Source organism: Varanus komodoensis, unplaced genomic scaffold (assembly GCF_004798865.1).
Source record: "Varanus komodoensis strain SLA01 unplaced genomic scaffold, ASM479886v1 scaffold20_1, whole genome shotgun sequence".
In the NCBI taxonomy this organism is placed as follows: Eukaryota; Metazoa; Chordata; class Lepidosauria; order Squamata; family Varanidae; genus Varanus; species Varanus komodoensis.
The window spans coordinates 10,967,704-10,995,115 of NW_025335587.1; the positions used below are offsets into that span (position 1 = coordinate 10,967,704).

Here is a 27,412-nt window from a genome sequence, read left to right on the forward strand (position 1 = left end):
AAGCCAGAAGACACATGTGACTCCTTTCCCAGACTGTCCACTCCTGTTCACTGAATCCATACTTCAGCTACAATCTCCAGCCCTTTTTCGGTTCTTGGGCTGACATTACCTCAGATTCATGGGTACTTCCCATCAATCTCCATGGATATTACATTGAGTTTAAAACTGTCCCTTCTCCCAGTACTGTTAAAAGGACCACTCCTTCCAAGCCTCTCCTCAAAGAGCTCTCCTTCCTCTTCTGAAAGGTAGCCATAGAGGGAGCACACACAGGAACTCCTGGTTTCTAGTCCAGGTAATTTATGGTCCCAAAGAAGGACAGTGGCCTTCAGCCCATCCTTGATTGTAGGAGGGGTCAATAAATATGTCAAATCTAAATGGTTCAGGATGCTTCAGTCCATCCTAACACTCCTACACAAAAAGTCTGGTTCACTTCAGTAGATCTCAAAGATGTGTATTTTCACATTTCTGTTGAGGAGTCATACAGGTGCTTTCTCTGCTTCCAAGTCAGAGACATTTTCAACTTGCCTTTCTTTCTTTTGGCCTTGCAAGGCCCCACATGGCTGTTGTTTGTGCACACCTTTGCCTCAAAGGGATCCACATATATCCCTATTTAGATTATTGGCTTATCAATGCCCCATCCCAGTGAGCCTCCATAACAGCTACCAATTTCACATGCACTTTCCTCATTAGACTCATTCTATATGCAAACTACTCTAAATCCTGTCTTTCTCCCACACACTATCCAATTCATCAGGGCAAGTTGTGCCTCCGTTATGACAAGAGCCTTCCTGTCTGCAGACAGATTACTCTCCCCAGAGAAATCCTCCATCACATTGAGGAATGCTCAGCCTCTGTCACCAAGGTACATCACGCCCTGATGGCTGCCTCAATTGCTGCTGTTCCGCTCATCAGATTACACATGTAACCACTTCAGCTCTAGCTCCTGTCCTTGTATGACATCAGGACCCCACTCAACCAATCTTTGAATCCCACCTTTGATCTGAACAGACCTCAAGTGATGGACCCAGATAGCCAACTTTATAGTTGGAGTCACATTCACTCCTCTGGAACCAATCTTGGCTATTACAACAGATGGCTCACTTTCCAGATGGGGAGCTCATTGTGGTCCCTCCAAGATCCAGAGAAAATGGGGCCTACACAAGAACTCCTGCTATATAAAATTTATTGAGCTCTTTTCAGTACAAAAAGCTTTCTGAACTTTCTACACTCTAACCCAGAAAATACATGTCCAAATTATTACAGACAATATCACAGTTGTTGTATAAACAAACAAGGTAGAACAAGATCTGCTCTTCTTGCTCTTGCCACCAAAATATGGAGATGATGTGCTGCCCAGTGCACCATCCTTCTAGCAAACCATGTCACAGGGACCAACAAAATCCTTGCAGAAACTCTGAGTTGCACTTTGACACGGTGCCATGAGTGGGAACTTCACTGCACCATACTGCACTCCCTGTGGAAATGATGGGGTCACCCCTACATAGAGTTGTTCACCATGAAGGACAATACCGCTTGTGACTTTTTTCTGCTCCAGAGCTCGTGTGGGCAAAGGATCAGTGGGGGATGCAGAAGTTTTTAATCTTGCCCCACCAGTCTCGCAACCCATCCCAGCATGGATCTTTCTGTCATCCTTCATGCGCTTACACAGAAACCCTTCAAACCCATGGCTTCCACAGCCCAACATTTCATTTAATTAAAAATGGGGTTTTTGGTAGCTATCACCTCTGCTTGTTGAGCTTGGGATCAATCCATCTTATCTCACTTTCCTCAAAGATAAGATGGAACTTCTCTCCAGTCCCACCTTCCTACTGAAATGTTTCTCTGCCTTTCACATTATCAAACCTATCATACTTCCAGCCTTCTGCCAGTCGCTTTCCAACCCTGTTGAACTACCCCTCCCCTCTTTAGACATTCACAGGGCTCTAGCGTTTTATAAGTCCAAAACACAGCCTATCTGTAAGTCACGAAGACTTTCTTTTGCCTATGGTGGCACATCTCAAGGCTCACCTATTTCCTTACAGAGACTTGATAAGTGGATATCTCACACAAGCCACCTAGCATATGATCTCTCTGGTTTCCAACTTGTTTGCCCAACCCTTGTATAGTCCACCAAAAACCTCCACAGCCATGTATGCCAGAGTGTCTCTGACTCTGTCAAGCCGCAATCTGGTTGAATCCCTTGACCTTCATTTGCCATTATTAGCTGCGTGTTCGAGCTAAAGTGCTAGAGTAGACTGCAACTGCTAGAGGGCTGCCCTCTCTTTTCTTCTATGCAGAGCAATACCACCCTCCTTCAAAGAGGTAAGCTTGCTAGTCATCCACATGTGTGATGTACAGAGACTACAATGAAGAAAAGTGGGTTGTCTACCCATAACTGTTGTTCTTTGAGTGTTCATAGAATCATAGAATAGTAGAGTTGGAAGGGACCATGAAGGTCATTGAGTCCGACCCCCTGCTATTGCAGGACACCATGTTACACCATCCTACTCAGAGGGCTGTCCAGTTTCTTTCTGAATGTCACTAGTGTAAGCATACACATATGCTTGATACATATGGGATATACTCCTCTTTTGCCCCTTATGATGGTGGTCAATTCATTTGAACTGAAGTCTCAGTGGGAGCCTCTCCGCTCATGCTGGATGTGCCTTGCAGGAGGGGCTCCCACCAAATAGTCAGCTTTGGAATCGTTCTGACTGAGCTCCATGCATACACACAGAGCCCATATGTGTGAATGCACTGATGGCCACTCGAACTACAGTTGCAGGTAAGAACATGCCTTTCTGGACCAACCAACTAGATTGCCACTGTACTAGCAGTGTGTACATTGGATAAGATGGGGCTACACAATACATCTGAGCCATTCTGGATCAGACCAGGAGTCCACCAGTTTCAGCATCTTCATGCAATGACAACTGGTTCACTTTTAGGAAGCTCTTAAGTGAGATATAAATTCACTAGCACCCTTCCACTCACTTTCCTCAGCAATGGGTGTACGTAGGCATACCTTACCTATTACTTGTATCTGACATCTGTATTTAACATTCCTCTACATCCCATCACAGTTCCCCTTTAATTGTGTGGTTACTGGGTCAGTAAGCTAGTGAGTATCCAGAAGAACAGTGTATGGTAGGAGATGGTTCATTGGTAGGACCAGCATAGTAGAAGCTCACAGGGCCAGCTCTAAGATGAGCAAAAATGAAGCACCCATCTTGGATATCTGATCTTTAGTGTAATGAAAGGGCAGCAATTTGTTGTTGATTGTATAATACAGTATTTATTTATATTGCTAGAAAAAGGGGGAGGTGCTTGTGAGATTTTTTAAAAATTTATTTGCTTGCACCAGTAACAAAAATGACTTGACTGGCCTTGGATATTATTGCTGAAGTTGTGTGGGAAAATGAATTGTAGGAATTCAATAGGCCATGCCATATAGAAAGGCATTGCCTGATAGCTATTTAGTGTAGTCTGTCATACAGCTCTTTAAAGAAGGAAGCAAGGACCCTGCCCAAAGTGAACATGAAGGGAGTGCTCTGTACAGGGGAAAAAGATGGATCTGAAACTGTAGGATGACTTTTAATATTCTTTTTCCTAGTCACAATTTTAGTTCAGCAGAAAAAGCTGTTTCAGATAAAAGCCCTGACTTGGAAGGCTGAAGTAAAATAAAGGCCTACAGGAATCTGATCTATTGCTTTTGTTTTGTTTTCAGAGGTCCAGTTTCATTTATCAAACTATCTGGCTGCTGCTGGAAAATGCCAAGAGATTTACTCTTAATTTTATATGGTTCAGTTCAGTTTTTTAAAACTTTCAAAGACCAGCATATATTTTATATGGTTTAAAATGTACCTTTATAATTGAAATAAAAAAGAATATAAATTAAGGAGTGTCAGCTTTTGGTGTCATCACACTTGCCTTAAAATACTTTTAAATACATTTTGATCTGTGTATCTGTCAAAAATCTGGAAAAAAATATTCTCAATGTTCCTTTAGTTTTTCAGAGATCTGTAGAGTTAATTGAAAAAGGCTTAAGATCACTAATACTCATTTTGGTTGATTTCTATGTAATTGGATGGAAGAAATATCTGTGTGCTTTTTAAAATGATTTTAATTCCCCCCATCTCTGCAACCTAATGTAAGGTTCCAGACCCTTTTTAAAACACAGACTTGTTTTTATTCAGAGTAAAAATAACATGGAAAAAATAATGATATACGCCCAGGCTGTTTGAATACCTGGAAAAGTGCTTTATTTTTTCTGTTAGCTTATTTAGTGAGGCAGCTGTCATGGTTTCCCTTGCTATTTTCTTCCCTCCATCCCATTTTATGTAAAATTACTCTGAAACTTCTAACATGAATCTTTAGCAAGTTATCTCCTGGAGATAAAGGCTGCTTTCCTAAACATACATACTAGCCTGTAACCCCTACTGAAAAGAGTGGAGCTTAGTTCTGAGTAAACATGTAAGTGGATCACAATGGAAATACTGCTAGCTCTTTTAATAATCAAAGGAAAATTTTGAAGGTATAGCTGAGGTTGTAGATGTGACCATGTAAGAAGCTGTTAAGGAAAACTTAGCATTTGATAAATGCCTCATGGTGCGCTGCTGCATGGAACTGTGTCTATAAAATGAGCTGCAGTTGAGTGTTGCCCCTTCCTTTCCCCTTATTTCCTGCTGTCCTAGTTTCTGCAGTTGTTATTGCCCCACTGCTTCATCTAATTTCCTTTGCTACTGTTGGCTACTGGACTATTTCCTCATCTTCCTGCCCTTCTTCCCTGCCTCTGTGCTTTTTTTAGGCCTTCAATCCAGCCTTCACAAATGCTGCCTTCAAATCTTCTTTCCTAGGTCACTTTCTAATTATTTGTTCACTTGCTACAGATAATAGATTCCTGTTCCAAGGTATCATAAGAACATAAAAGCTATGCTGGATCAGAACAAATGTCCATCTAGTCCAGCAGTCCATACACAGTGGAAAACCGGCTGCCCATCAAGGAGGATGGGTGCAATACCTCCTTCTGTCCAAGCTCCTCAGCAACTGGTGCTTGCAGGTATTCCACCTTCGGTAAAGGAGGTAGCACATAGCCAGCAAGGCTAGTAGCCACTATAGTTTTCTCCATTAATCTGTCCAATCCCTTTTCAAAGCCATCCAGATTGGTACCCAACACTACTTCCTGTGGCAGCAAATTCCATAGTTTAAGGATGGTGCTTTAAAATCCTCCCTTTTCATGTCAGTAGAAGTGGCCTTGAGTCAGGTGATAGAAGATGACTAGAGTTCATTCCATTTTGGTTCAGTGGACTTTGCAGGTTGTGTTGAGAATTGAAACTTTGCTAATGTGATGAGAGATATGATTCATATATTGGCTGGTGGTGTCAAAAGGCACCAAAATAGGAATACCAAGTAGTTTTTCCTGTTGTTTTCTCCTATAAAGTTTCCTAGAGGGAAAAATATTTGAGGGCTTGCTCTGAGGTCGTGTAGGGGCTCTATGGCAATCCTATTTCTCCATCTAATCAGCATTCTCTTCTCTTTCTTGAATTGGTGGAACAGTTCAGGAGGAGATAACCCGATCAGAATATACACAGAACATTATAGATGTCTTAGCAAAACGATAATAGATTTTGTATGTGTTTTCCTGAACAGAAGTCGGTACTTTGGCAAAGCAGTATCTGGAGAGAGGCCTTTTGGTGCCAGATCATATATTCACACGTGTAATGATGACAGAATTGGACAAAATGCACTCTCAGCCTTGGCTACTTGATGGTAAGAGGGTTTTCTTTTTCATGTATGAATTTTAGCAGAAACAGTTTTGCCTTTCCATCTTCTACATACCCTTTGAATTTGATTTATATAATACATTATTTGTGGAAGAGCACTGTAACATGAAAACAGTGAAGATTATACTGAGTCTTTCTGGTATTTTAGCAACTGGCAACAAGCTAGAAAGGCAGGTAAAAATATCCTGAGAGTTTCTAAGGACAGAAAATTCATAGGTGGACCTTTCTCAGCTATGAATACTAAGTACAGGTGTGGTAAAAATATGGCTTCCTGTCACAAAGCTGCATTTACTGAGAAGTAGAAGAAAGGTGACAACAGCTGAAGCCATCTTGACACAGTACAGTTAGTTGCCCAAGCAACTCTGGATTACTGAGTTGAGATACTCCTCCACTAACTTTCATTTTGCCTCACGGGTACTTCCTGCAGCTGGCAACTGGCTATTATTGTTACAGTTAAACAATATTAGCAAGACCAGCACAAAATTATATTCAAACAAGCATTTTTTTCCTGAAGCTGAAATATTGATAGGGAAGCATGAAAAACCAGTATGCTCTTCTTTCCTGAAAGATAGTAATATCAGAGGTAGATAACCCCCTAAATAGTTTCCTATATTATCCTACATAATAATGGATTCTAGTTCCACCTCTAATTCAGCTTAGGAACTTTGAAAAGACTTTTTCCTGTACCTGAGTGACATACTTCAACATGGCCCCCTCGGTGATTCTATAGACCAAATGTCTTTGGTTTTTCAAGAGGTTTGTACCCTTTTATCATGTAACTCTATCATCTTGTTCACTGTAGAGACGGAACAGAAGCTGCACACGTTCGTTCATATCTTAATTGCTCAATAGGGAATAAATGTACTCCCATCTTCCAGTGTTATAGCCAATTAGTTCAGAAGCATTTGGATAATTGACAAGTGTTAGACATTTAATGTTGCAAAATTATTAATACAGTTAAAAAGTTCTCAAATGTATCCGACTGTGTTTAAACTCTGTGTTTATAGCATTGATTCACTGTACCCATCTATTCATATTTAGGGCTAGTCTCCCAAAGCTTATCACAATGGTATTAATACAAGGATCATTCGTTTTAGTACTGCTTGGTATCCAAGACTCTGTTGGAGTATTTTTGTTTATTTAGAGCATAATCCTTGTGTAAGTTTAGACAGAAGTTCTATTAAAAAAAGCATTCTCCGGCAAGCATACTGAACTGGAATAACTCTTCAGAGGAATAAATGCTTCTTTCTTTCTCTCCATCTACTCTGTCCATTTTAACTGCTAGCTTCTCTGATCTTGAATAGATATATTTATGCCAAAAATAAAACAGAACTTTTCAAGTAATTGTAAACGTTTTGCAAATATTTTCCCTGGATTATGTACTAATAATGCTATGTTGTCTGCATATAAATTTAATTTAAATTCTTCATTTCCTTCCCTGACTTCTTTGATTTTTGTGGTCATAGGCTCTATGGAAAGTACAAACAAAAATGGTGACAAAGGACAACCATGTTTAATTCCCCTGTGAAGACAAAATGCACCTGATTCACAAATATTGAAACACCTGGGCTAGTGTAAAATATATTGATTCATCTGATAAATGCACCTCCCTCCCATTTAACATTTTTAAGCAATCACATACCTTAATTGCATCAAGAATAATGATACATACAGTGCTTCTGATATCATTGTGGAATCTGATATCATTATGGAATCATTCTGTGGAATGAATTAATAATATCAGAATGAATGGATTTCCAAGCTTTTGCAAAACTTGTTTGATTCCCATTTACCTATAATTGAATTCTATTGTTTCGTTAGAATACTTACCCATTTTTCAATTTTTGATTCAAGAGGACTTGTTTTGGAGTTCTTATCTTCACTTCGTCTCATGTTTTAGGAAATAAGCAGGATGAATTTTGTAGATTAGAGTGCCATTCTTTAGTGTAAATACTTGCAGCATACCTTAGAAACAAAATAATAAATAGAGGGCAAAATCAATAACAAAACAATAAAATCAGGAGATAGAAGTCAGCATTAAAAAAGCACAGTAAAATGCCAAGTTAAAAAGCCAGAGGAATTATAAAGGCCTTTTCCCTGGATGTTTAAAGGATATAAAAGGCAACATAGGTAAAATACCCAGGATAGGCATTCTACAGACAGGGACCATTACCAGCAATCACTTTTCTTCAGAAGGCAGGCATACCAGAAGTGGGCCTCTGGAGGCTATATTGGTTATATGAGCAGGTTCATGTTAGAGAAAATTGTTCTTTAGAAAAGCAGGGCTCAAACTGTTTAAGACTGAGTTGTGCTTGTTAGAGAGTAGTAATGGGGGTGGGGGGGGGGGACAAACAGCCTTTAGCTCAGGGATAAGGAACATGTGGCCCTTGAGATGCTGCAACTACCATCACTCCTCTGTACTGTTAGGGTGGGGAATGTGTGTCTATTCAGATGTTCTAGCATCACCTCTCACATGGGCTATACTGGCTATGGCTAATAGAACTTGCCAGAGAGGGCTATGCTTTACACACCACTACTTTAGCTTAGTGAAAGATGGGCTTAGTGCCCACTTCGTATCTTCGCATGATTCCTTTTGACCAAGCTGTGAGACTCCTTGGTTGTCTTTTGTTACATGGAACATTGTGCTTTCTTTGTATTGCTGAAATATATGGCAAATAGCAACTGGTAGGTGGGAGGGAAGGAACAGAGTCAAGAGAAATCAGTATAGAGCACTTTCATCTGTGTGCTATGAACAATGAGAGGCAAAGCTCACTTTTGCTAATTTATTTATTTACAAGAGTGGCTCTATATAGAGGGGTGTGTGTGTGTTCATATGCATATCAAGCAGGTTTCTGTGCATGCAGATAATTTGAGACTGCCATGGGAACAGTTGACTGACTGGATTTCTGAGCCCTGACTCCATAACAAAGGGAAGAGGCGGGGAGGAGGAGACAAAAGTCCAAAAAGAAGGAAGAAAAGGATAGCTATACCTCTCTGTATACTTGAAAAAATGCCCTTTGTGATTGCTTATAGAGAACTAAATTACATTTTATACTAATTGCATAGTTCACTGGTGTCACAGAGGCATTTTTCATTTATTTACTCCTGCTTGAAAAATAGTGAAAGTTACTGTCCAAGGGTCTTTTTGCTTCTCATATCACCAGCTAACTTTTATAATAACCACAATCCATTTGGAGGTGGTAGGAAAATCTGTGCACACCTGGTTGAGTGAAGATGGAGCTTTCTGACATTTCCAGTTACATTATACCCTGTTTCCCTAAAATAAGACCTCACCAGAAAATAAACCCTAGCATGATTTTTCAGGATGCTTGTAATATAAGCCCTACCCCAAAAATAAGCCCCAGTTAAGAATAGGCATTAAGATGAACTTCTGGTTTTGTCTACTTAAGAACATTGGTACAGTCCTGACAGATTACAGCTGAAACAACTATGAGGAGACAAATCTAACTTGTCATCCATAATTACTGAAGGTTGAAAGGGCGTTATTTTCTGTCCCTTGTCCTGGGTGTTATCTGTGAATAAACTTGCTCGTTGGCTCATTAAATTGGATAGGGTTGGATAGGCCCAGAAGCCAATCAGATCAAAAAACCTATTTTGAGAAAACATTTTTAAAGGGTCTTTGTTATGAGGTATTTAATATATCCATGCTTTGTGTGTGAAAAATTGTGGAAAGTGCTTCTTCCCTGCCTTTGGACTACAGAACCTCTTCTGACAGGTTGTCTGGGTTATGGATCACAAATTGTGGAGGCTATTAGGTTTTATCTTTTGGAATGAAACAGTAATGTATTTAATGTAAATAATGCTTATGATGAGCAAGCTTGTTTTATAAAATCTGATACAACACTTAATTTTCACCTTCGCAGGTTCACTGTCTGTTATTACTTACTGCAAATTGAAAAATGAAATTTCAGGTCCGTCTGTCTGCTTGTTTGTTTGTTTACAACACTTATATACTGTCCACTACCGAGGTCTTGGGTCAGTCTTACAATAAAGGTATAACATTTGAAATAGTTGATATGGAGAATTGTTGGAATCAATTATTTCAGAAACCATTACTTTACAATCCAATCTAGTAGGGAAGAAAAAAATTGTTGCCTATCTGTTCTTAGTGTAACACAGGGCTCTTGACTTTGAATATTAAGTGTTATGTTGACTGTCACAAAATGGGTGTCAAGGGAGGAAAAAACATTTCAAATAAAATAAAAGTGTGTGTGTGTGTTGGGGGGTGGGGGATCAGGTATTTTGGCAGTAACTTTGACAGGGACTGGGAGCTCAGTGGCATCTGTAAGTACCGGATTGCTAACCCCAGTCTTAACAGAAGCCACTCAGCTAGCAGGTTTGGTATCCAGGATACCAAGCTAGTAATGAACTCTCTTGAAGCCTCTTCTCATTTCTGGAACACCAGCAGAAGCAACTGACTAAAACTGAAATGTCATGAAATGGTAGCAAATGATTAGCTTTTTAATATTGTTGCCAGGAAGAAGGAGATATGCTTGTGATATTTTCTGTTTATATGTTAGATGCCAAAAGTGTTCCTAGAAGGATCTGACAGGACAAGTGCAAGAGTTATAAGTGTTAACTCAAGAGGAAGCTATGTGCATGACCAGCATTTATACAAACACGGAATGCTCATTTTAACATGCATATGGTTTACTGAGTATTTGCCTCCTCTCCTAAAAATTAAAAAAAAAAATGCATACATCCTGAATTACAGAGCTTTAGCACAGCAATATGAAAGAGGTGGTTTGCATGGAACTGAAACTGCCAGTGGCTTGAATAAATGTGTAATTCCTGTAATACTACAGTTTGTGGACTGGGAAATAGTTTATTACCAAGGTTCTAGAATGTTCTGTCCTGCTACATGAAGAAACCAGTGTTTGCATGAGTCCCATGTGCTAATGTATATGGCTTGTAGTATTTCTGTGAAAGAGCATGCTGTTTCCTCATGAATAATATGAACTAAAGTTTAGCCTCTCTTACAGTGCTTTATACTGTTTTAAAGCCCTGGACGGGCTTGCACTCCCTCTAAAGGAAAGGGTCCGCAGCTTGGGAGTGCTCCTCAACCCAGAACTGTCCTTGGAAGCTCAAGTGACTGCGGTGGCGGGGAGCTCTTTCCTTCAGCTTCAGCTAATCCATCAGCTGCATCCCTACCTGGAGGAAGATTGCCTAGTGACAGTGACACATGCATTGGTTACTTCCCGGTTGGATTTCTGCAACGTGCTCTATGTGGGGCTGTCCTTGAAGACAGTTTGGATACTTCAGATGGTGCAAAACAGAATGGCCAGGTTGCTGACGGGGACTGGGCGTTGTTCTCATATAACCCCAGTCCTCTAACAGCTTTACTGGCTTCCCATCGAAGCCTGGTCTCAATTCAAGGTGCTGGTCATTACCTATTAAGCCCTTAATGGCTTGGGACCTGGATACCTAAAGGAACACCTTCTTCCATATTTGCCCTCCTGCCTCCTGAGATCGGCAGCAGAGGCCCTCCTCTGGGAACCCTCTGTAAAAGATTTTAGGAGGCAAAGTACCCAGAGGAGGGCTTTCTCTGTGGTGGCGCCCCGCCTATAGAATGCGCTCCCCAGAGAGGTCCGCCTGGCGCCATCATTGTATGTGTTTTGGCGCCAGGTTAAGACCTTTTTATTTCAGCAATATTTTAATAAGTTTTAATATCATGTCCTATATGTTTTTATTGCAGCCAGTGTGGGTCGATAATTTTATTTATGTTATATTTTATTGTATTTTATTTATCGGAGGCTTTCGCAACAGGATGGCATATAAATACTTTAAATAAATAAAATGTATAGATGTAGTGAAGGTTAATGGAAGAAAAGGAAAGCACTGTATATTTATATGGGGGCGGGGAGGGGTGCCATTCAGTGTTCTTTGTACTTTTACCTATTGTATCACTGCAGTTCTTTCAGTAAATTTTCTAACTTGCCATCTTGATTCAATCCTAAATTGGTATGCCTTTGCCTTTATTTAATGAAACAATTAATGAAAATACAGACTTGAAGCAGCAGTCAGTGACTTTCCTTACAAGTGTACCTGCCTGACTTATATTCACACATGAAATTACTTAGAGAACCATCCAGTCTAGCTACCTGTAATCCTGCAAACTTGGAGGGTTACAGGCATCATAGCAAGAGCAGAGGTACGATGGTGAATATTGAATCATTGCTTCCCCACACTGCAAAAGATAGAGATGGCTGATTTTGGCTAGGTTTTTTGTCCCTCGGGGATGGACTAAGGCATTGCATGGAAACTTCATAGAATATTGGTGTCTTGCTACTCCTCTCCCTGCCCCACAAATGCTCTTCCATCTTAAGAACTGCAGCTGGTGCAGAAAGAAGGTCTTTTATAAGAACGTGGAAAGAAGGACTTTTCTGTGGTCACAACAGGGTCTCTTAACTTGTCCTGTTGCAGGCCAGCCAGTGCCTACTAGCCAATGTGTTGTAAATGAAACATGTAAAATACTTTTAAATTAACTAGGAAAATGTTAAGACCAAATATAATTGTTTTCCACTTCGTGGAAATAAGCTGGAGGAGTTCTGGGCCAATCTAATCTGGGTAAAATTATGGTAAGCAAAAACCTAGGACTGTACTTTGTACTGAGTGGTCCATGTAGCTTAGTACTGCCTAAGTATTGGCTGGTGGCAACTCCTAGAAGGATCTTCCACAGTCTTGTCTAGTGGTACCAAAGATTGAACTGAACCTTCTGTTTGCAGAGCATATGCTCTACCACTGAGTTCTGGTCTTTCTTTTGGTTTTTTTCAGAAATGAAATTGGGGCCCCATTATGTTCAAAGCAAGACTCAATAGTCCTAGATTTTTGAAGGTTATTGAAGGCTGCTCAGTTCTAATATAGACAGTTTAGAGCAGTGAAGATTACCTAGCGTTTCTATTCTTCTCCTTTTATTATTTATAATGCAATGCTATAAATGTCTACCAACAAATATTTGCTATTGGATTAAGTGAAACTTAAGTGTGATTTTCAGACTTAAGTGGAAATCAAAAATGGATTTTTTGATTCAAAAATGGAAACCACACTTATAATATTCCATACAGAGAAACTATCTCCAAGGAGTAATATAATGCAGAGAGTGGACTAGTCTAGAATCTTTTTCCCTGATGTACTAGTTTCTTACTTGAAATGGTTTCTGGTGTGTAAGATGCAGAAACATACTGATTAATCCCAACTGCAATTTTGAAGTATTGCAGTCTAGCCTTATCACCATGTACTGTATATGTACATTCAGTACAAGACTATTTATATGTAATATGGAAAACTGCATCCTGTTAGGATGCAGATGATTCCCACCTAAAGTCTTTTCCAGGCACTAAGTATAGCATGCCTCTTAATCCACCTGCTAGGACAACAGCTACTTTCCTCCTAATCCTACTTGTGGGCTTCCCACAGGCATCTGGTTGTCTCTTATGGGAAACAGGGTGGTGGACTAGATGGCCCTTTCATCTGATCTGACATGACTGCTTTTATATACAATTTTTTTTGCATTAGATGTGAGGATAGGAAAAGTAGTGGTTTATGTTTGGAAATGTATATTTCTTTGCATTTTCTACTGTTCAGACCAATATGGCTAAAGTAACATCATTTAAGCTGATAATAGTTGTATATTTATTCAGAAATTTGTGCATTATGGCATGGGAATCATCTGTCAGAACAGACCACTAGCAGCTGGCTATGTTTCTGAAACCTATGGCAGTTCTATAAACTAGGGTACTTAATTCTTTTTCAAATCTGTAGTTATAAAAATGGGCTCTTTTCTTAATAATATTCCAAACATTTGTAAAGGTTTACTTTTTTAATATAGGTTTTCCAAGAACACTGGGTCAAGCTGAAGCACTTGACAGAATATGTGAGCTGGATCTAGTGATAAGTTTGAACATCCCATTTGAGACTCTAAAAGACCGCCTAAGTGCACGTTGGATTCATCCAGCTAGTGGGAGAGTATATAATATGGACTTCAACCCACCTCACATACATGTAAGATAATGGGTCCTACTAGAACAATGTGACTTGGTAAGAGGAAGTATGGGCAATTCATCTTTCGCTAAAGTTGGCTTCTGTTTTAACAGTTGGTGAATTAAGTCAGTAATTGGATTTTTAAAATGACATGTAATGTAGGGAGCAATCCTATGCCCCATCAAATATCAGAGGAGCACTATGATTTTGGAAGGAGGAGTTGAAGGTCGGTCTTCCCTCCTCCTCACAGCTGCTGCAGAAAGAACCATCCAGCTGACCTCCAAGGTCAGAAACTTGAACACAGCAAGGGGCAAAGAAGGTTTCAGTGGGCAGGGAGTGGAGGAGTCTGGAGATGCCAGGATACAAGCTATCTGAAAACCTCTCCTGCCTCATTTCCTCCCCTCCAAAACATCTTTACTAGTTGATCGAAAAAGCAAGTCTAATGATAAATGCTGGGCAAAAGGACAGGGAGGTAAAGATTTCCTTTTCCATTCCTCCTATCCTGCATTGGATGATCATAAGCAAATTTGGCACTCTAGATAAATGATGAAAACATTACAAATTCTGGAGAAATAGGGGGAGAAAAGGCATAGCAAAATTGGGTTTTCACTCTGTTACAGGAGTTTCTATTCTATTCTGGCATTTGTCTTCATCTGGGAAATCTTTGCAGTTTTGCTCACTCATGTATGCAGCCTTCTATCCATTATTTTGCAAAAGGAATGAAGGAAGATCTAGGTCTTCTTGCCAAACAGTGAATGGAATCAAGCATTTAAGTCTTTGTAGAGTCCTTATGTGCAGCTGTATTGGAAAATTTTCAGCACGCTTCATAAATGCCATCATTGCTCTGTTGTTATTCCCTGACTGGTGATGAACAGAGAAGCAGCCCTACTGAGTGTGTTGCCCTCTAGATGTTTTTGACCACAGCTCCTATCCTCCCTAGTCATTGAAAATTACAACAGGGGGCCAATAAGGTTTCCTAGCCTCTGGGTCTCCTTCACTGTATTAGGCCAGTTGAAATCAGTCCCTGATGGGAAAAAAACAGCCCATTTAAAACAGCCCATATCACATCCTCTGTGTGCATGCGTGGAGCTGTTTTGGGAAGATTCTAAAGCTGATTAATATTTGGTGGGGGGCCCCACCACACCACCATGACTTGAAAATATATACAGAGTCCAAGAGAGAGAGACAGCGTTTCTTTTTCAACATCCCCAAGCCAACTATTATTGTAGAATCCTCTCAGGGGTGTTCCAAAAGAGAACACTCTACTCCAGCAGACAAAGAGGGCAGATGCCTTGATGCTGTTGGTCACTGTGTAGCTCTCTCCATCAATATGGCAAACTACCAAGCCACTATGGTCAGATACCATCTAATGCTGTGAGACAAAGTAGCATCTCTTTGCTCATCGCTCTCCAAAGATGCCCAAGAGTTGGCCAATGAGATTAGAAATGAGGTTACTCACCTGGCTAGACATGAGAGCCGTACAGCCCGGCATCAAGCAGAATGTGAAACACGGCAAAAGCAATAAATCTATGTTGCCTTGCCTGGCTTTTATCCTTTTGTTGAAGCAGAAGCAAGGATTGAGGATATGCCTTTCAGTGGTGCAGGCCTCTTCCATGAAAGCACTGACAAGCACATGGACTCAGTCCAAAAGGCCAGAAATGCAGCTTGCTTCAGGGGACTTAATCAGAATCTGCCTTTGAGATCCTACACCTCTCATAAGTGGCATAGGCTTCCCTACCCTTACCATCCTTGTTCCTCCACCACCCACCATTGGCTCACCTCCCAAACTAGATGTCAGGACCCCATGACTTGCATGCGGCAGGTTTGAAGATGCCAGGAAGACTTGAGGAGACACCTGTGACTCCTTTGTCAGCCTGTATACTCATCTAGTCTGTACTTTCATTATCGCCTCCAGCCCTTTTTCCATTCTTGGGCTACCACCACTTCAGGTTCTTGGGTACTTTCCATCATTCTCCATTGAAACTGTATCAGATTTGAGACAGTTCCTCCCCCAGTTCTGTAAAGAAGACCACTCCCTGTGAAGCCCTTCTTGAAGAAATTTCTTCTTTACTTCAAAAGGGGCCTATAGAGTGGGCACAACCTGCAACTCCTGGTTTTTATTCCAGGCACTTTATAGTTGCAAAGAAAGATGGAGGCCTTTGCTTTGTCCTTGATCTCAGGGGTGTCAGTTGTTATATCAAGCCTAAATTATTCAGAATGGTCTTGCTCCAGTCCATCCTGTCATTACTACACTAGGATGTTTGGTTCATATCTGTTGATCTTAAGGATACTTACTTTCATATTTCTGTTGAGGAGTCTTATGGGTGCTTCCTCCATTTTCAAGTGGGGGGTGAACTGTTCTAATTTACTGTTCTGCCATTTGGCCTAGCAACAACTCTCTGTGTATTCACAAAATGCAGGGCTGTTGTTTGCACCAGTCTCTCTCTTAGTGGGGTCCATGCTTACTCCTATTTAAACGCCTGGCTCAGTGTTGCCCCATCCAAAGAAGCCTCCATACAGGCTACTAGTTTCATGTGTTACCTGCTTAATAAGCTTGGCCTCTACATTAATACAACTGAATCTTGTCTTTCTCCCACACAGTTGATCCATTTCATTGGAGCACACCTCGACTTTGTCTCAGCAAAAGACGTCCTATCAACAGACAGGACGTTGGCTATCTATTCTATTTGTTCAGAATGGGAGAAAAGGAAGCTGACACACTGCCAGGAAATGCCGTCTCTTGGCAGCACTAGTCTCCTCCCCTCCCTGTCCCTGGGAACTCCCCTTAACCCCATCTTCAACATTGCTCTTACAACTCTGGAGAAGCAGCTGGTGTGGTGCTTTTTGCACCAGCTATGAAGCCAGGCAAGGTGGCTGTCTATCCTCACCAACATTTTTTGCCTAACTCTAACCCTTATCAACACACTTTGCTACTACTACTCTGATTCAATGTGTCCTCAGCCTCGTGGGCTCATCAATAGCTGTTCTCCCACTGGTTCAGTTACACATGAGACCCCTTTAGCTCTAGTTCCTAGTGTCATTCAACATCAGAACTGAACCTCAGTCTACCAAACTTTGAGTCCAGATTCTTGACTTCCTTCATTGGTGGACAGACAAATTCAGCATCTCTGCAGAGTCCCTTTCTTCCCAAGGGAACCACAACTTACTATAACCACAGACACCTCCTTGTTTGGTTGGGGAGTCCACTGCAGTCATTCTACAATCCAAGGCAAATGGGACCCACAAGAAGCTTCATGCCACATAAACTTTCTAGGCTTTTTAGCTGTATGGACAGCCTTACTTGCTTTCCAAACCATAGTTTAGTACTGACATATAAGAATAATTACAGACAACACCACCACAGTTGCCTATATAAACAACACAGAACCAGATCAGGTCCCCTTCCTCTTCTTGTCACCAGGATCTGGCACTGGTGCACCAGTCCACACGTCACACTCTGTGATCCATGTAGCTGGTTCTGGCAACATTCTAGCTGACAATCTCAGCAGGACCTACAGTCAGTGAAATGAAAACTTCACCCATTGATTGTATTGCTGTGATACAATCCCTGTGGGACAGATGGAGCATCCCTCAGATATTCCTTTTTGCCACACAGCACAACACTGTTTGCAGCCACTTCTGTACCAGAGCAGGCATTGACACTAAATCAGTGGGGGAGGTCTTCCTCCCACAGTGGAACGGGAACCTGTTCTTTCTGATCCTCCTGTTTTCTCTGATTCTGAAGGCTCTAGCAAAGATCTGCTGAGATCCCATGGACTGCATTCTCATAACCAGTGCCCAGATAGCACTGGTTTCCCCACCTCCTTGACCTCCCCAACAGAATCTTTATTCACCTTCCCCTCCAACCTGATCTCATCTGTCAGGATCAAAAGACAGCCTTCCATCCTAATGTGAACACCTTCAGACTCTCTGCATGGAGGATCTGTCTATATCCTCCCCACTAATAGACTTGTCTTTTGAACTTCAACACATCCTTGATGCTTCTCTCAAGTCTTCCACGCTGAAATCATAGAACTCTAAATGATCAGCCTTCTCTACCTTCACTTTAAAGAATGGTTTTTCTTCAGACACTGCTTCTCCTGCCCAAATTCTACTGTTGCTCAATTCCTTATACAAAAATGGACTCAAAACTGCTTCTGTCCATATTTATGCAGCTGCCTTCTCTGCATTCCACATGTCAATTCACGGCTGCTCAGTCTTTTCACATCCACTCATTTTGGAAATTCCTCAAAGGCCTCCTTAACCTGACCCCACTCTTCAGATAACAGGACTTATTGGATGGTCTTATGCTCAGAACTGAGGTCTCAGAGGGAGCCCCTCCCCTCATTCTGGACATGTCTAGGGGCCAAGCTCTGGCTCAGTAAGAAGTTCATCTTCCTGAAACAGCTCCACACATACGTGCAGAGCCCATCATATGTGTGAATGCGCAGATGACCATTGATGAATGACAGTTACCAATAAGTCTGCTTCCCCCCCCCCCCCAATGTCTTTAAAGTAATATATGTGGCTGAAGTTTGTAATGAAATAATACATTATGTAAGAATATAGGTGATTTACCTTAAGGTGTTTCCAAGTAAGCAGCCAACTTCCAGCATTCCAGTTAGAAAGGTTTTATTTAAAAATGAATTAGATAAAGGTAGGAGAGAAGTAAGAAAAGTGTACAGAAAAATAAATGCAGGATTATATCCAGTTAATCTAACAGAGTAAGCTACAATTTCCACTTGTATGCCAGAACTATATGGATCTCCAGAATGTTCAGATGAAGTTAAAATTAGTATAAGACATCCCATCTTTGTTTTAGGTAACAGGAAAATAGATGACTGATACCTCAATAACAACTATTCTACATGTATCAAGCAATTTAAAAGCCAATATAAAACTAGAATGTCAACAGTTAAAATGGTGGTAAAATAAAAAAGTTTTAACCTGGCACTGGAATGTACATAGCATTGGTGCTAGGCATATTTCCCTGGGGAGCTGATTCCACAAGTGGGGTACCACAGCCAAGAAGGCCCTTCCTCTCATAGCCATCCTCTTCACTTTCTTCAGGGGTGGCTCGCAGAGAAAGACCTCTGTATATGATCTAAGGGTAGGTGTATATGGGAGAAGATGCTCCTTTAGATATCCACTAGAGCACCTTAAAGTGGGCCTGGACTTCGATTGGTAACCAGTGCAGGTGATATAGCAGTGCAGCGCATATGTTTGTGTCTACTCAACTATATCAGTAGATGAACTGCCCTTTTCTGTACCAAATGAAGTTTCTGTAATGTTTTTGAGGGCAGCCCGACAGAGAGTACACTGTAGTAGTCTAAACATAAGGTTACTAGTATATGGATTACCATTGCTAGGTTCTGCCTGTTCAGATAGAGACACAGTTGATGGAAGGTGCTGCTGGCCACAGATGTCACCTGAGACTCTAAGGAGAATTCTGGGACGGAGGAGCACTCCCAGGCTCTGCACTCTGTCCTTTAGCTGGGGTGCAGCCCATTCCAGGGCAGGGCAGAAAGTGTCCTCCTGGATCAAGCTGCCCTCTAAAAATAGCACCACCATCTGGTCTGGATTAAGCTTCAATTTGTTAGCCCTCTTCCAGTCCATCACTCTGAACAGGCACCAGTATAGGATCTTGACTGCCACACCTGGATCGGATATAAATGAAAGGTATGCTGAGTGTCATCAGCATACTTCTGCCCAAACCTCTGAATGATTCATGTTCTGAATGATTCATGATTCATACTTCTGCCCAAACCTCCCAGTGTTTTCATGTAGATGTTGAACAGCATGGGGGATAGGATGAAGTCCTATGGAACTCCATGATGTAAAAACCATGGTGCAAGGTACTATCCTCCAGCAACACCTTCTGGAATCGGCCAGTCAGGTAGGAGTGGAACCACTGCAAAACAGTGCTTCCAATTCCCAACCCAACCAGCCTCTCCTGAAGTATACTATGATTGATGTTATCTAAAGCCTCTGAGAGGTCCAGGAGAACCAACAGGGACACACTTCCCATCTTTCGCCCAACAAAGGTCATCCCACAGGGTGACCAAGGCAATTTCAGTCCCAAAACCAGGCCTGAAACCAGACTGAAAAGATTATCTGTTTTCTCCAAGAGTGCTTGGAGCTTGAACACCTTGCCCAAGAAGGGAATGTTGGCCACTAGTGTATAATTGGCAATATCATCTAGGTCCAGGCTTGCCTTCTTCAGGAGGGCTCTGATCGGTTCCTTTAACAGAGACGGAACCAGCCCCTCCTTTCAAGAGGCATTCACAACTGCCTGGACCCACATTTGCATTACCTCCTTGGTTTGGATGAGCAGCCACAAGAGACAAGGGTTGAGAGCACAGGTGGTAGACCAAACTTGTCCAAACACCTTGTCCACATCATCAGGCTTCAGCAATTAAAACTTAAGCAATAAAGTAGGACTAGACAGTGCACTGGATGTCTCCACTGACAGGACTACATCAAATGTGGAGTCCAAATGTGGACTTTATCCTCATAGTGCTGTGCAGATTTGTCATAGTGGACTGCTGAAGTTCAATTTGATCTTCTTTAGGACCAATATGTAAAAGTCCATGGACCACTTGAAATAGCTATGCTGGACAGCACCGAGAGGATGCAATGCTGGCAGAGCATCACTGTCTTCACCACCATGGGTTAGGCTTGCTAATGAGCTCTTCCCCATGGTCAGTTGGATTCAGCCTAGGTTTTCCTCCGCTTGTGCTCTAGCCATCTTCTCAATTGCTTCATTGCCTGCAGTTCTGCTGTATACCATGGAGGAGTACAAGTTCTGCAGTTGGGAAGAGGGTGCTTAGGTACTATCATGTCAACAGCTGGGTCACTTCTGTATTCCATAGAACAATTTGAGCTTCAACAGGAGCACAAACCATATCAGCCAGGGTCTTCTGGAAACCAAATGGATCCATCAGACTCTGGGGTGGACCATTTTAATAGGTCCCCCACCCTTGCAGAGGGAGAGAGCAGTCAAAAGTCTAAATGTCAACTTGACCATGACATTAAATCCCCCACTTCCAGATCACTATCTTCCTGCCCAGTTGGAAAAACCAGGTTGAGAGTGTGTCTTTTTTCATGTGTTGGGCTGGTCACTTGCTGAGATAGCCCCATGATTATCATGGTGACCATGAAGTCCTGAGCTACTCCCCAGAGAATAGCCTCAGCATGGAGGTTGAGATCCCCCAGAAGTACCATTCTGGGGGTCCTCAACAGCAACTCCAAGACATGAACTCAGGTAGAGAGCCTATTGTGCAGCAAGGTGAGCAGTACATAAGAAGAAATCTTGATTGCCCAAAACTAAGTATAAACACTCAAGCCCTATCTTTGAGTACACAGGGAGCATAGAGATAGTACTGCTATAGACAATGGCTATCCCATCCCCCCTCCCCCGCCCCTCAAGATGAGCCTGGTGCTGCACTGTGCTGCACTCAGGTAGGCATAACTGGGAAATAATGGCATTTCCCATCTCCCCCAGCCAGGTTTCTGTGATACAAGCCTTGGAGAGTTAAAAACTTACGTGTAAGTTACAAGAGTCATCTATGTTGTTCAATCAAGTACACAATGTTGACCTCAAAAGTGATAAATTGCATAGGGAATAAATCCCACATCTATTCCTGTAGACTCAGGGGTTGGGGAAGCCTCCAGTCACAAGTGGTAGGGAAGCTTGATATATCCAGTAAGTTGTCATGGGGGACCTGATGGACACTTTTCCATCCTAGGAAGATGGAAGTAAGAGACATGAACTGGGATATGTTTCTTCTCTATTCCTAAACAATATGACCTGTTAAAGGGAAATTCCCACCTGTGTCCTGGGAAGATGTTTTGTGATGTGACAAGGCAGCACCTCTACAATGGAGACATAGGTCTTTGGGCCAGTGATATATATTTTTTAAGTGATAGGCATAGTCAGCTCATACTTTTCAACTTACAGTGATCACAATTCTGGATTTATTACATATTCTTGTTTTGTCACATAATTCTTGTTATCCAGGGGATTGATGATATTACTAGTGAGCCATTGATCCAGCGAGAAGAAGATCAACCTGAAGCTGTTGCTGCTAGACTAAGAAAATACAAAGATGCTGCAAAGCCTGTAATGGAATTGTACAAGTGAGTTGAAGCCCCTAACCCCTAAGCACATACTAAAATGGTACAAAAAGGTATGATGCAGATTAGAAGAATTTTAAAATTAATCCGAAAGGGATTTTTTTGGTCCAACTTGCTATCTTCGAAAACTGGTAGTCTATTACACTTATTAATGCTGCTGCTTCTTGCTGGGAAATCCTTGTGAGGTCCAGCAGCCAAAATTGTAGACTATTAGCCGTGACAAGTCACATTGCCCAGGGTGCACCACGAGGAGGCTAGTCTACACTGCACCCCAATGCTCAGATTCAAAGTAATCATGGCATAAGCCTGTACTAGAAACACAAATGGGAGCTGGTTGACAACTCTAACTGGGACTGTGGGAAATGTCCTGCAAACTCTATGCCACATCACAATGAAATGCCCCCTCAGAAGGTTTCCTGGGTCCCTGCAAGAAGTACATTATCTTGAGGGTACTGCTGTACAATGGCTAAATGACCTAGACAGTTGACCATAGGCCTAACCACTCTAGTAACTGCTCATACATAACTTAATTTTATCCATAATTTTATTAATCATTCGTATTGCATGGTTTTAAAATAATTTATGGTCCCCGTGTTTTACATTTTATACCCAATATACCTTCCTCTTTGTGACAGTTTTTGAAGTCCTTATACATCAGTCTTCTCAAGGCTGAACATGCCCAGTTCCCTCAGTCTCTCCTTATTGAGCAGTGTTTCCAAACCCTGGATCATTTTTGTCTCCCTATGCTGGACCCTTTCTAATTTACCTGCGTCTTTCTTAAATCTTGGTGCCCAGAGCTGGACATGGTGCTCCATATGAGGTCTGACTAATGAGGAGTAATTCTCATGATTTGGAAGTAATACTTCTATTAATGCATCACAAAATAGCATTTCCCCTTTTGTAACTGCATTGCATTGTTGACTCATATTTAGCCTGTTGTCCAATTACACAATTACTCTGCGATCTTTTTCAGTTCTGTAGACCCATGTATTCCCCATTTTGTATTGATGCATGTGATTTTTTTTCCTAGTTGGAGGAAAAAAGGTCCCTGTTGAATCTCATTCTGTTGCTTTCAGCTCAGCATTCATCAAGTTTACCTGGATCTTCATTCTGTCTTCTAGGGTGTGTGCTATACCCACCCCCACCTTTGTATAATCTAAATCATTAATACAGATGTTGAAGAGCACTGGGCCTAGGGCTGAACCCTGTGGCACCCCACTAGTTACCTCCCTCCAGTTTGAGAAGGTGCCATTGATGAACACTCTTTGTGTCCAATTCAGCAGCCAATTTTGGATCCACCTAATAGTTTTTCCATTTAGTCCACTTTTTGCTAATTTGCTTATCAGAATGTAGTGGGCCACTGTGTCAAAATTTGCCTGATGTTTTAGACTCTCCTTAGGGGTGTGACTATGGAGACTGTCATAATGAGTGCCTGTATTAAACCTTCAAAATAAACCACTACTCTACTGACTGGAAGGTGTGCAGGGAGTGATTTTCCTACCCTTTGTCCTTTCCAAATCTGCTCTAGAAGGCTGGGAAGACTGTCTGGAGCAGTCCTGAGTGATGCTGAAGACAGCAGAATGAAAGAAAGGGCATAATTTTTATCATACTGGTGGATGCCTGTTATTGTGATACTGGATTTAACCCCAAGTCTTTTCCCAGATGGTAGAGTAATGAATGGTCTCAGAATGTTTGTCTCAGTGGTTGTTTATTCTGACTATATGCTGGTATTTATCATCAATTTAGAACATGAAGAGAATATAAATCATTCTAATGACATGAAACTGGAGTAACAGTATTTATTGTCTGCTTTTGATACTATTGGTGTTATTGATTAGTATTTTATATAGCACTTCTAATATGGTAAGGATATTATGATCAGCATTATTTCTATTTCCACAACTATTCCCATGTTGGAGATGGGGTACTAAGGTGAGAATAATTTGTTCCAGACCTTCCACTAGAATTCCCTTTAGGTGTTACAGCAGGCTTACAGTAATTATTTTTTCGTGGGCTCATTCTATGTGTCAGTTCTACAATTAAGAACCTATGGAAAATGACTGCTAAGTTACTTCTGTGGTATTTAAAAGACATCTCAATCTGTGGCTAAAATGGAATACAACGTGTGTTTCCTGAAGTCATTGTCCAGCAGAACTAAATGGAGCAGAACTGAATTTAGGAGGAAAGAAACTTTACTTACATGCTTGTTTAATTCTCCCTTCTTTTAAAAACAGTAACTGTTTAAGTAAGTATCTGTTTCCACTATATAGCTGTTCTATGGGAGGAAATGCTTATGTGTATGCTATTTTTGTTACTTTTTTTTTAAATGAATACTCCTACTAGAAAAAGTATACATACCAAAAATTAATGTGAATTAACCCTGTTTCATTCCCTTATTTAAAGTTTTTATTTGCCATCCCAATACTAAAAGTCTCTGGACAGCTTATAAAAAGCAAAAACAAAGCAGTCATAACAACGACAACACAACACACTGCATCCGACAAATGATGATAAAAACAAGGATAAAACCAATCAACTGTTAAAATATTAGGAGAATAAAAAGGTCATCACTTGACGCCGAAAAGAATAAAGCAGTGGCACCAGGTGTACCTCCCTGGGGAGTGTGTTCTACAGTTGGGGCACCACCACTGAAAAGGCCCTTCTCTGAGTAGCTACCCTCCTAATTTCCTTCAAAGAGGACTCCTGGAGTAGGACCTCTGCCTCAGATCTCAAATGGTGGGCTGGCACATAGGGAAGAAGGCGCTCCTTCAGGTATCCAGGACCCAAGCCATTTAGGGCCTTATAGGTTAAGGCCTTAAATTGGGCCTGGACTTCAATTGGCAGCCAGTGTAAGCAATAGAGGACTGGCGTGATATGGGAATATCTGCTGGTCCCCGTTAACCTGCCAGCTCTATTCTGGACCAATTGAAGTATCTGGACCATCTTCAAAGGCAGCCCCACATAGAGTGCATTGCAATAGTCCAAATGGGAGGTTACTAGAGCATGGGTCGCTGTGGCCAGGCCCTGCTAATCCCGATAAGAGTGCAGCTGATGTATCAGCCGAAGCTGAAGGAAAGCGCTCCTTTCCACTGCCAGCAACTAGTGCTCCAGGGACAGGTAAAGGTTGAGGAGCACTCCTAAGCTGCATACCCTGTCCTTTAGGGGGATTGCAACTCCATCCAGAACAGGACAAAAATCACTGACCTGGAAGGCTGAACCACCTATCAACAGGACCTCTGTTTCATCTGGATTAAGTTTTAATTTATTGGGCCTCTTCCAGCCCAATACCCTGGCCAGACACTGATTAAGGGTATTGGATGACCTCTCCCAGTGGTTTCATGTAGATGTTAAAGAGCATGGGAGATAGAATGGAACCCTGCAGAACTCCATGGCAAAGTTGCCATGGCACAGAGCCATAATCTCCCAGCACCACCTTCGCAAATCGGCCAGTCAGGTAGGAGTGGAACCACCGCAAAGCAGTGCCTCCAACTCCAGTGCCTTAACTAGAGATTATAGCAACAGGGTTTTTTTTTAAACTTTAATTTGCTTATATAGATTTCTGTTCCACTTTTCAGAAACAGAGGGATCCTACACTCCTTTTCTGGGACTGAGACAAACAAAATCTGGCCTTATGTGTACACCCTGATATCCAGCAAAATTCCTCCAATCCAAGCTGAAGAAGCAAACTAAACATCTCCTGAACAGGAACCAGATTTAATATAGTCAATTTTGCTTTTGCTTTGTTTATAATGTTCTGTTATGTGTGCTCTGTTCCTTTTAGAAAGTCACTGCTCCTTGGTTTTACTGGAGAATTGCTATGAAAATACATCCTCTTTGAAAGATTTCTATATATGGAACTTGGTTCTTAGTATATAAAGTATTTGTTTATAGACTCCAAGTAATTGTAATTGCTATGCAGAGACAGATATTTCTTAGCAGGTCTATAGAACCTGTTGCCCATTCTTTCTCCTCAAACACAAGTACCAGTGTGCCATTTTATGTATATTTGGAAACATTTTCCTCAGCAGCAATTTAAAAATATTTTTTTGCTCTAAATGTATGTGCAATGCATCAAGCACTCTTGAAAATACATATTATGCACACATTTGAATATTTACAAAATGGGAGAATGAAACTCATGGTGGTTTAAATGTTTCAAAGGCTATATATTAGAGTTGGTGGCATAACTTTAGGCCATCCTGTAGATCAGGTTTATGGAAGCAGCCTATTCTGGATCTAGAGATAATTGCACTACTTGATTAGAACTTCTGTAGCTTTAATAATAGACAGTATTAAAACCTGCCACTTAAAGGCCAATGCAGCCTCTTACAATATCTTGCATTTTGTAATTAAGTTGTTTCTCAAGCAAAAGTTCATGTGTTCAAACATCACATCAGATCCAGGGGATCATTGATATGGTAAAGAGCAAATTTCCATTTATATGTAGGCTGGGAAAAGGGTCATCACAATTTTGGAAATCATTGCTTATTTATATCTATGCATGTTGAGTTTGTTCATGGAAGTCATGTCAGGATTGCTCATATGTGCAGACAACTATTGCATATACTGAGAAACTTGGGGTGCTTCCAGGTGAAGTTTTCATCATGCCATCACTGCCTTATTTCTGGAATTGGATAGGGTTATTTATAGTCATATATTTTCATGCAGTGTCTTCCACCTTATATCTGTGAAATAAATGGAATAGCTGCACAATGCTTTGTGACTGTTCATAGTAGGACAGTTCCATCTGAAAGCATCCTTAGTTCAATTGCTTGCTTGCTTTTTTATCACCTCTGTAGAGGATGACTTGTACTGCTGTTATGCCTAAGGTCCTTTCTCTCCTCTGTGAGTAGGGGCTATTCTATTTCAGTTTCCCCATTTGCCTGTCTTTCAAGGATTGCCACATAATAAAATGAAAGCAGCGATGTCTGTGTCTTCATCCGGCACTGTATTCTTTTCCTTGCATGTTGTAATGTGTCATATGCCAGAATCAGATTAAAACTGAAAAGTAAGTGAGCACTTTCTGTTAAAACAACAAAATAGATAACTATGCATGCATTCCTTGATGGCTGTTATGCTACTGAAATATTGTTCTTCAACTTAAGTACTGCTAAGTGTGCAGCTGACCCAAGGACTGAGCAGATTCCTGCCAGATAATTCTAAACCAAAAGCTGAACAGAAACCTTACATTTTTTTTAAAGTGGTAGCTTAAAACTTTGTTTTCTAAATGATCCAATTTCTGCATTGACTTGTCTGCTGAGGAATGTCTGCATCTCTCCTTGTACCTTAAATAGGGTTTTAAATTATCCTTTGGTATATATGTAGGTGTACTGTTCAGGCTTCGTGTGCCTTGGTGTAGCCCAGGCTAAATGGAGATCCCACTTATAAATATACACAACTCACTCATAGTTCCATCCCCCACCCCATTCTCTTTCCGCTCCCTCCTCTCACTCACTGATGGATAAGCTGGCCAGCTCTTCTATCAGTGGAAC

The 27,412-nt window shown here is 41.2% G+C and overlaps 1 protein-coding gene across 2 annotated transcripts in view; it reads left to right on the forward strand.

Moving 5' to 3' along the window:
- The window catches only part of AK4 (adenylate kinase 4), a 47,939-nt gene extending 21,094 nt beyond the window's left edge, over positions 1-26,845 (forward strand). For both annotated transcript variants that reach the window (XM_044430321.1, XM_044430322.1), the window contains exons 3-6: positions 5,650-5,769; positions 13,633-13,805; positions 21,805-21,923; positions 25,496-26,845. In XM_044430321.1, the coding sequence (XP_044286256.1) occupies positions 5,650-5,769; positions 13,633-13,805; positions 21,805-21,923; positions 25,496-25,610 (527 nt within the window). In that variant the 3' untranslated portion in view covers positions 25,611-26,845. The remainder of the gene's footprint in view (positions 1-5,649; positions 5,770-13,632; positions 13,806-21,804; positions 21,924-25,495) is intronic.
- Positions 26,846-27,412: the final 567 nt, after the last annotated feature.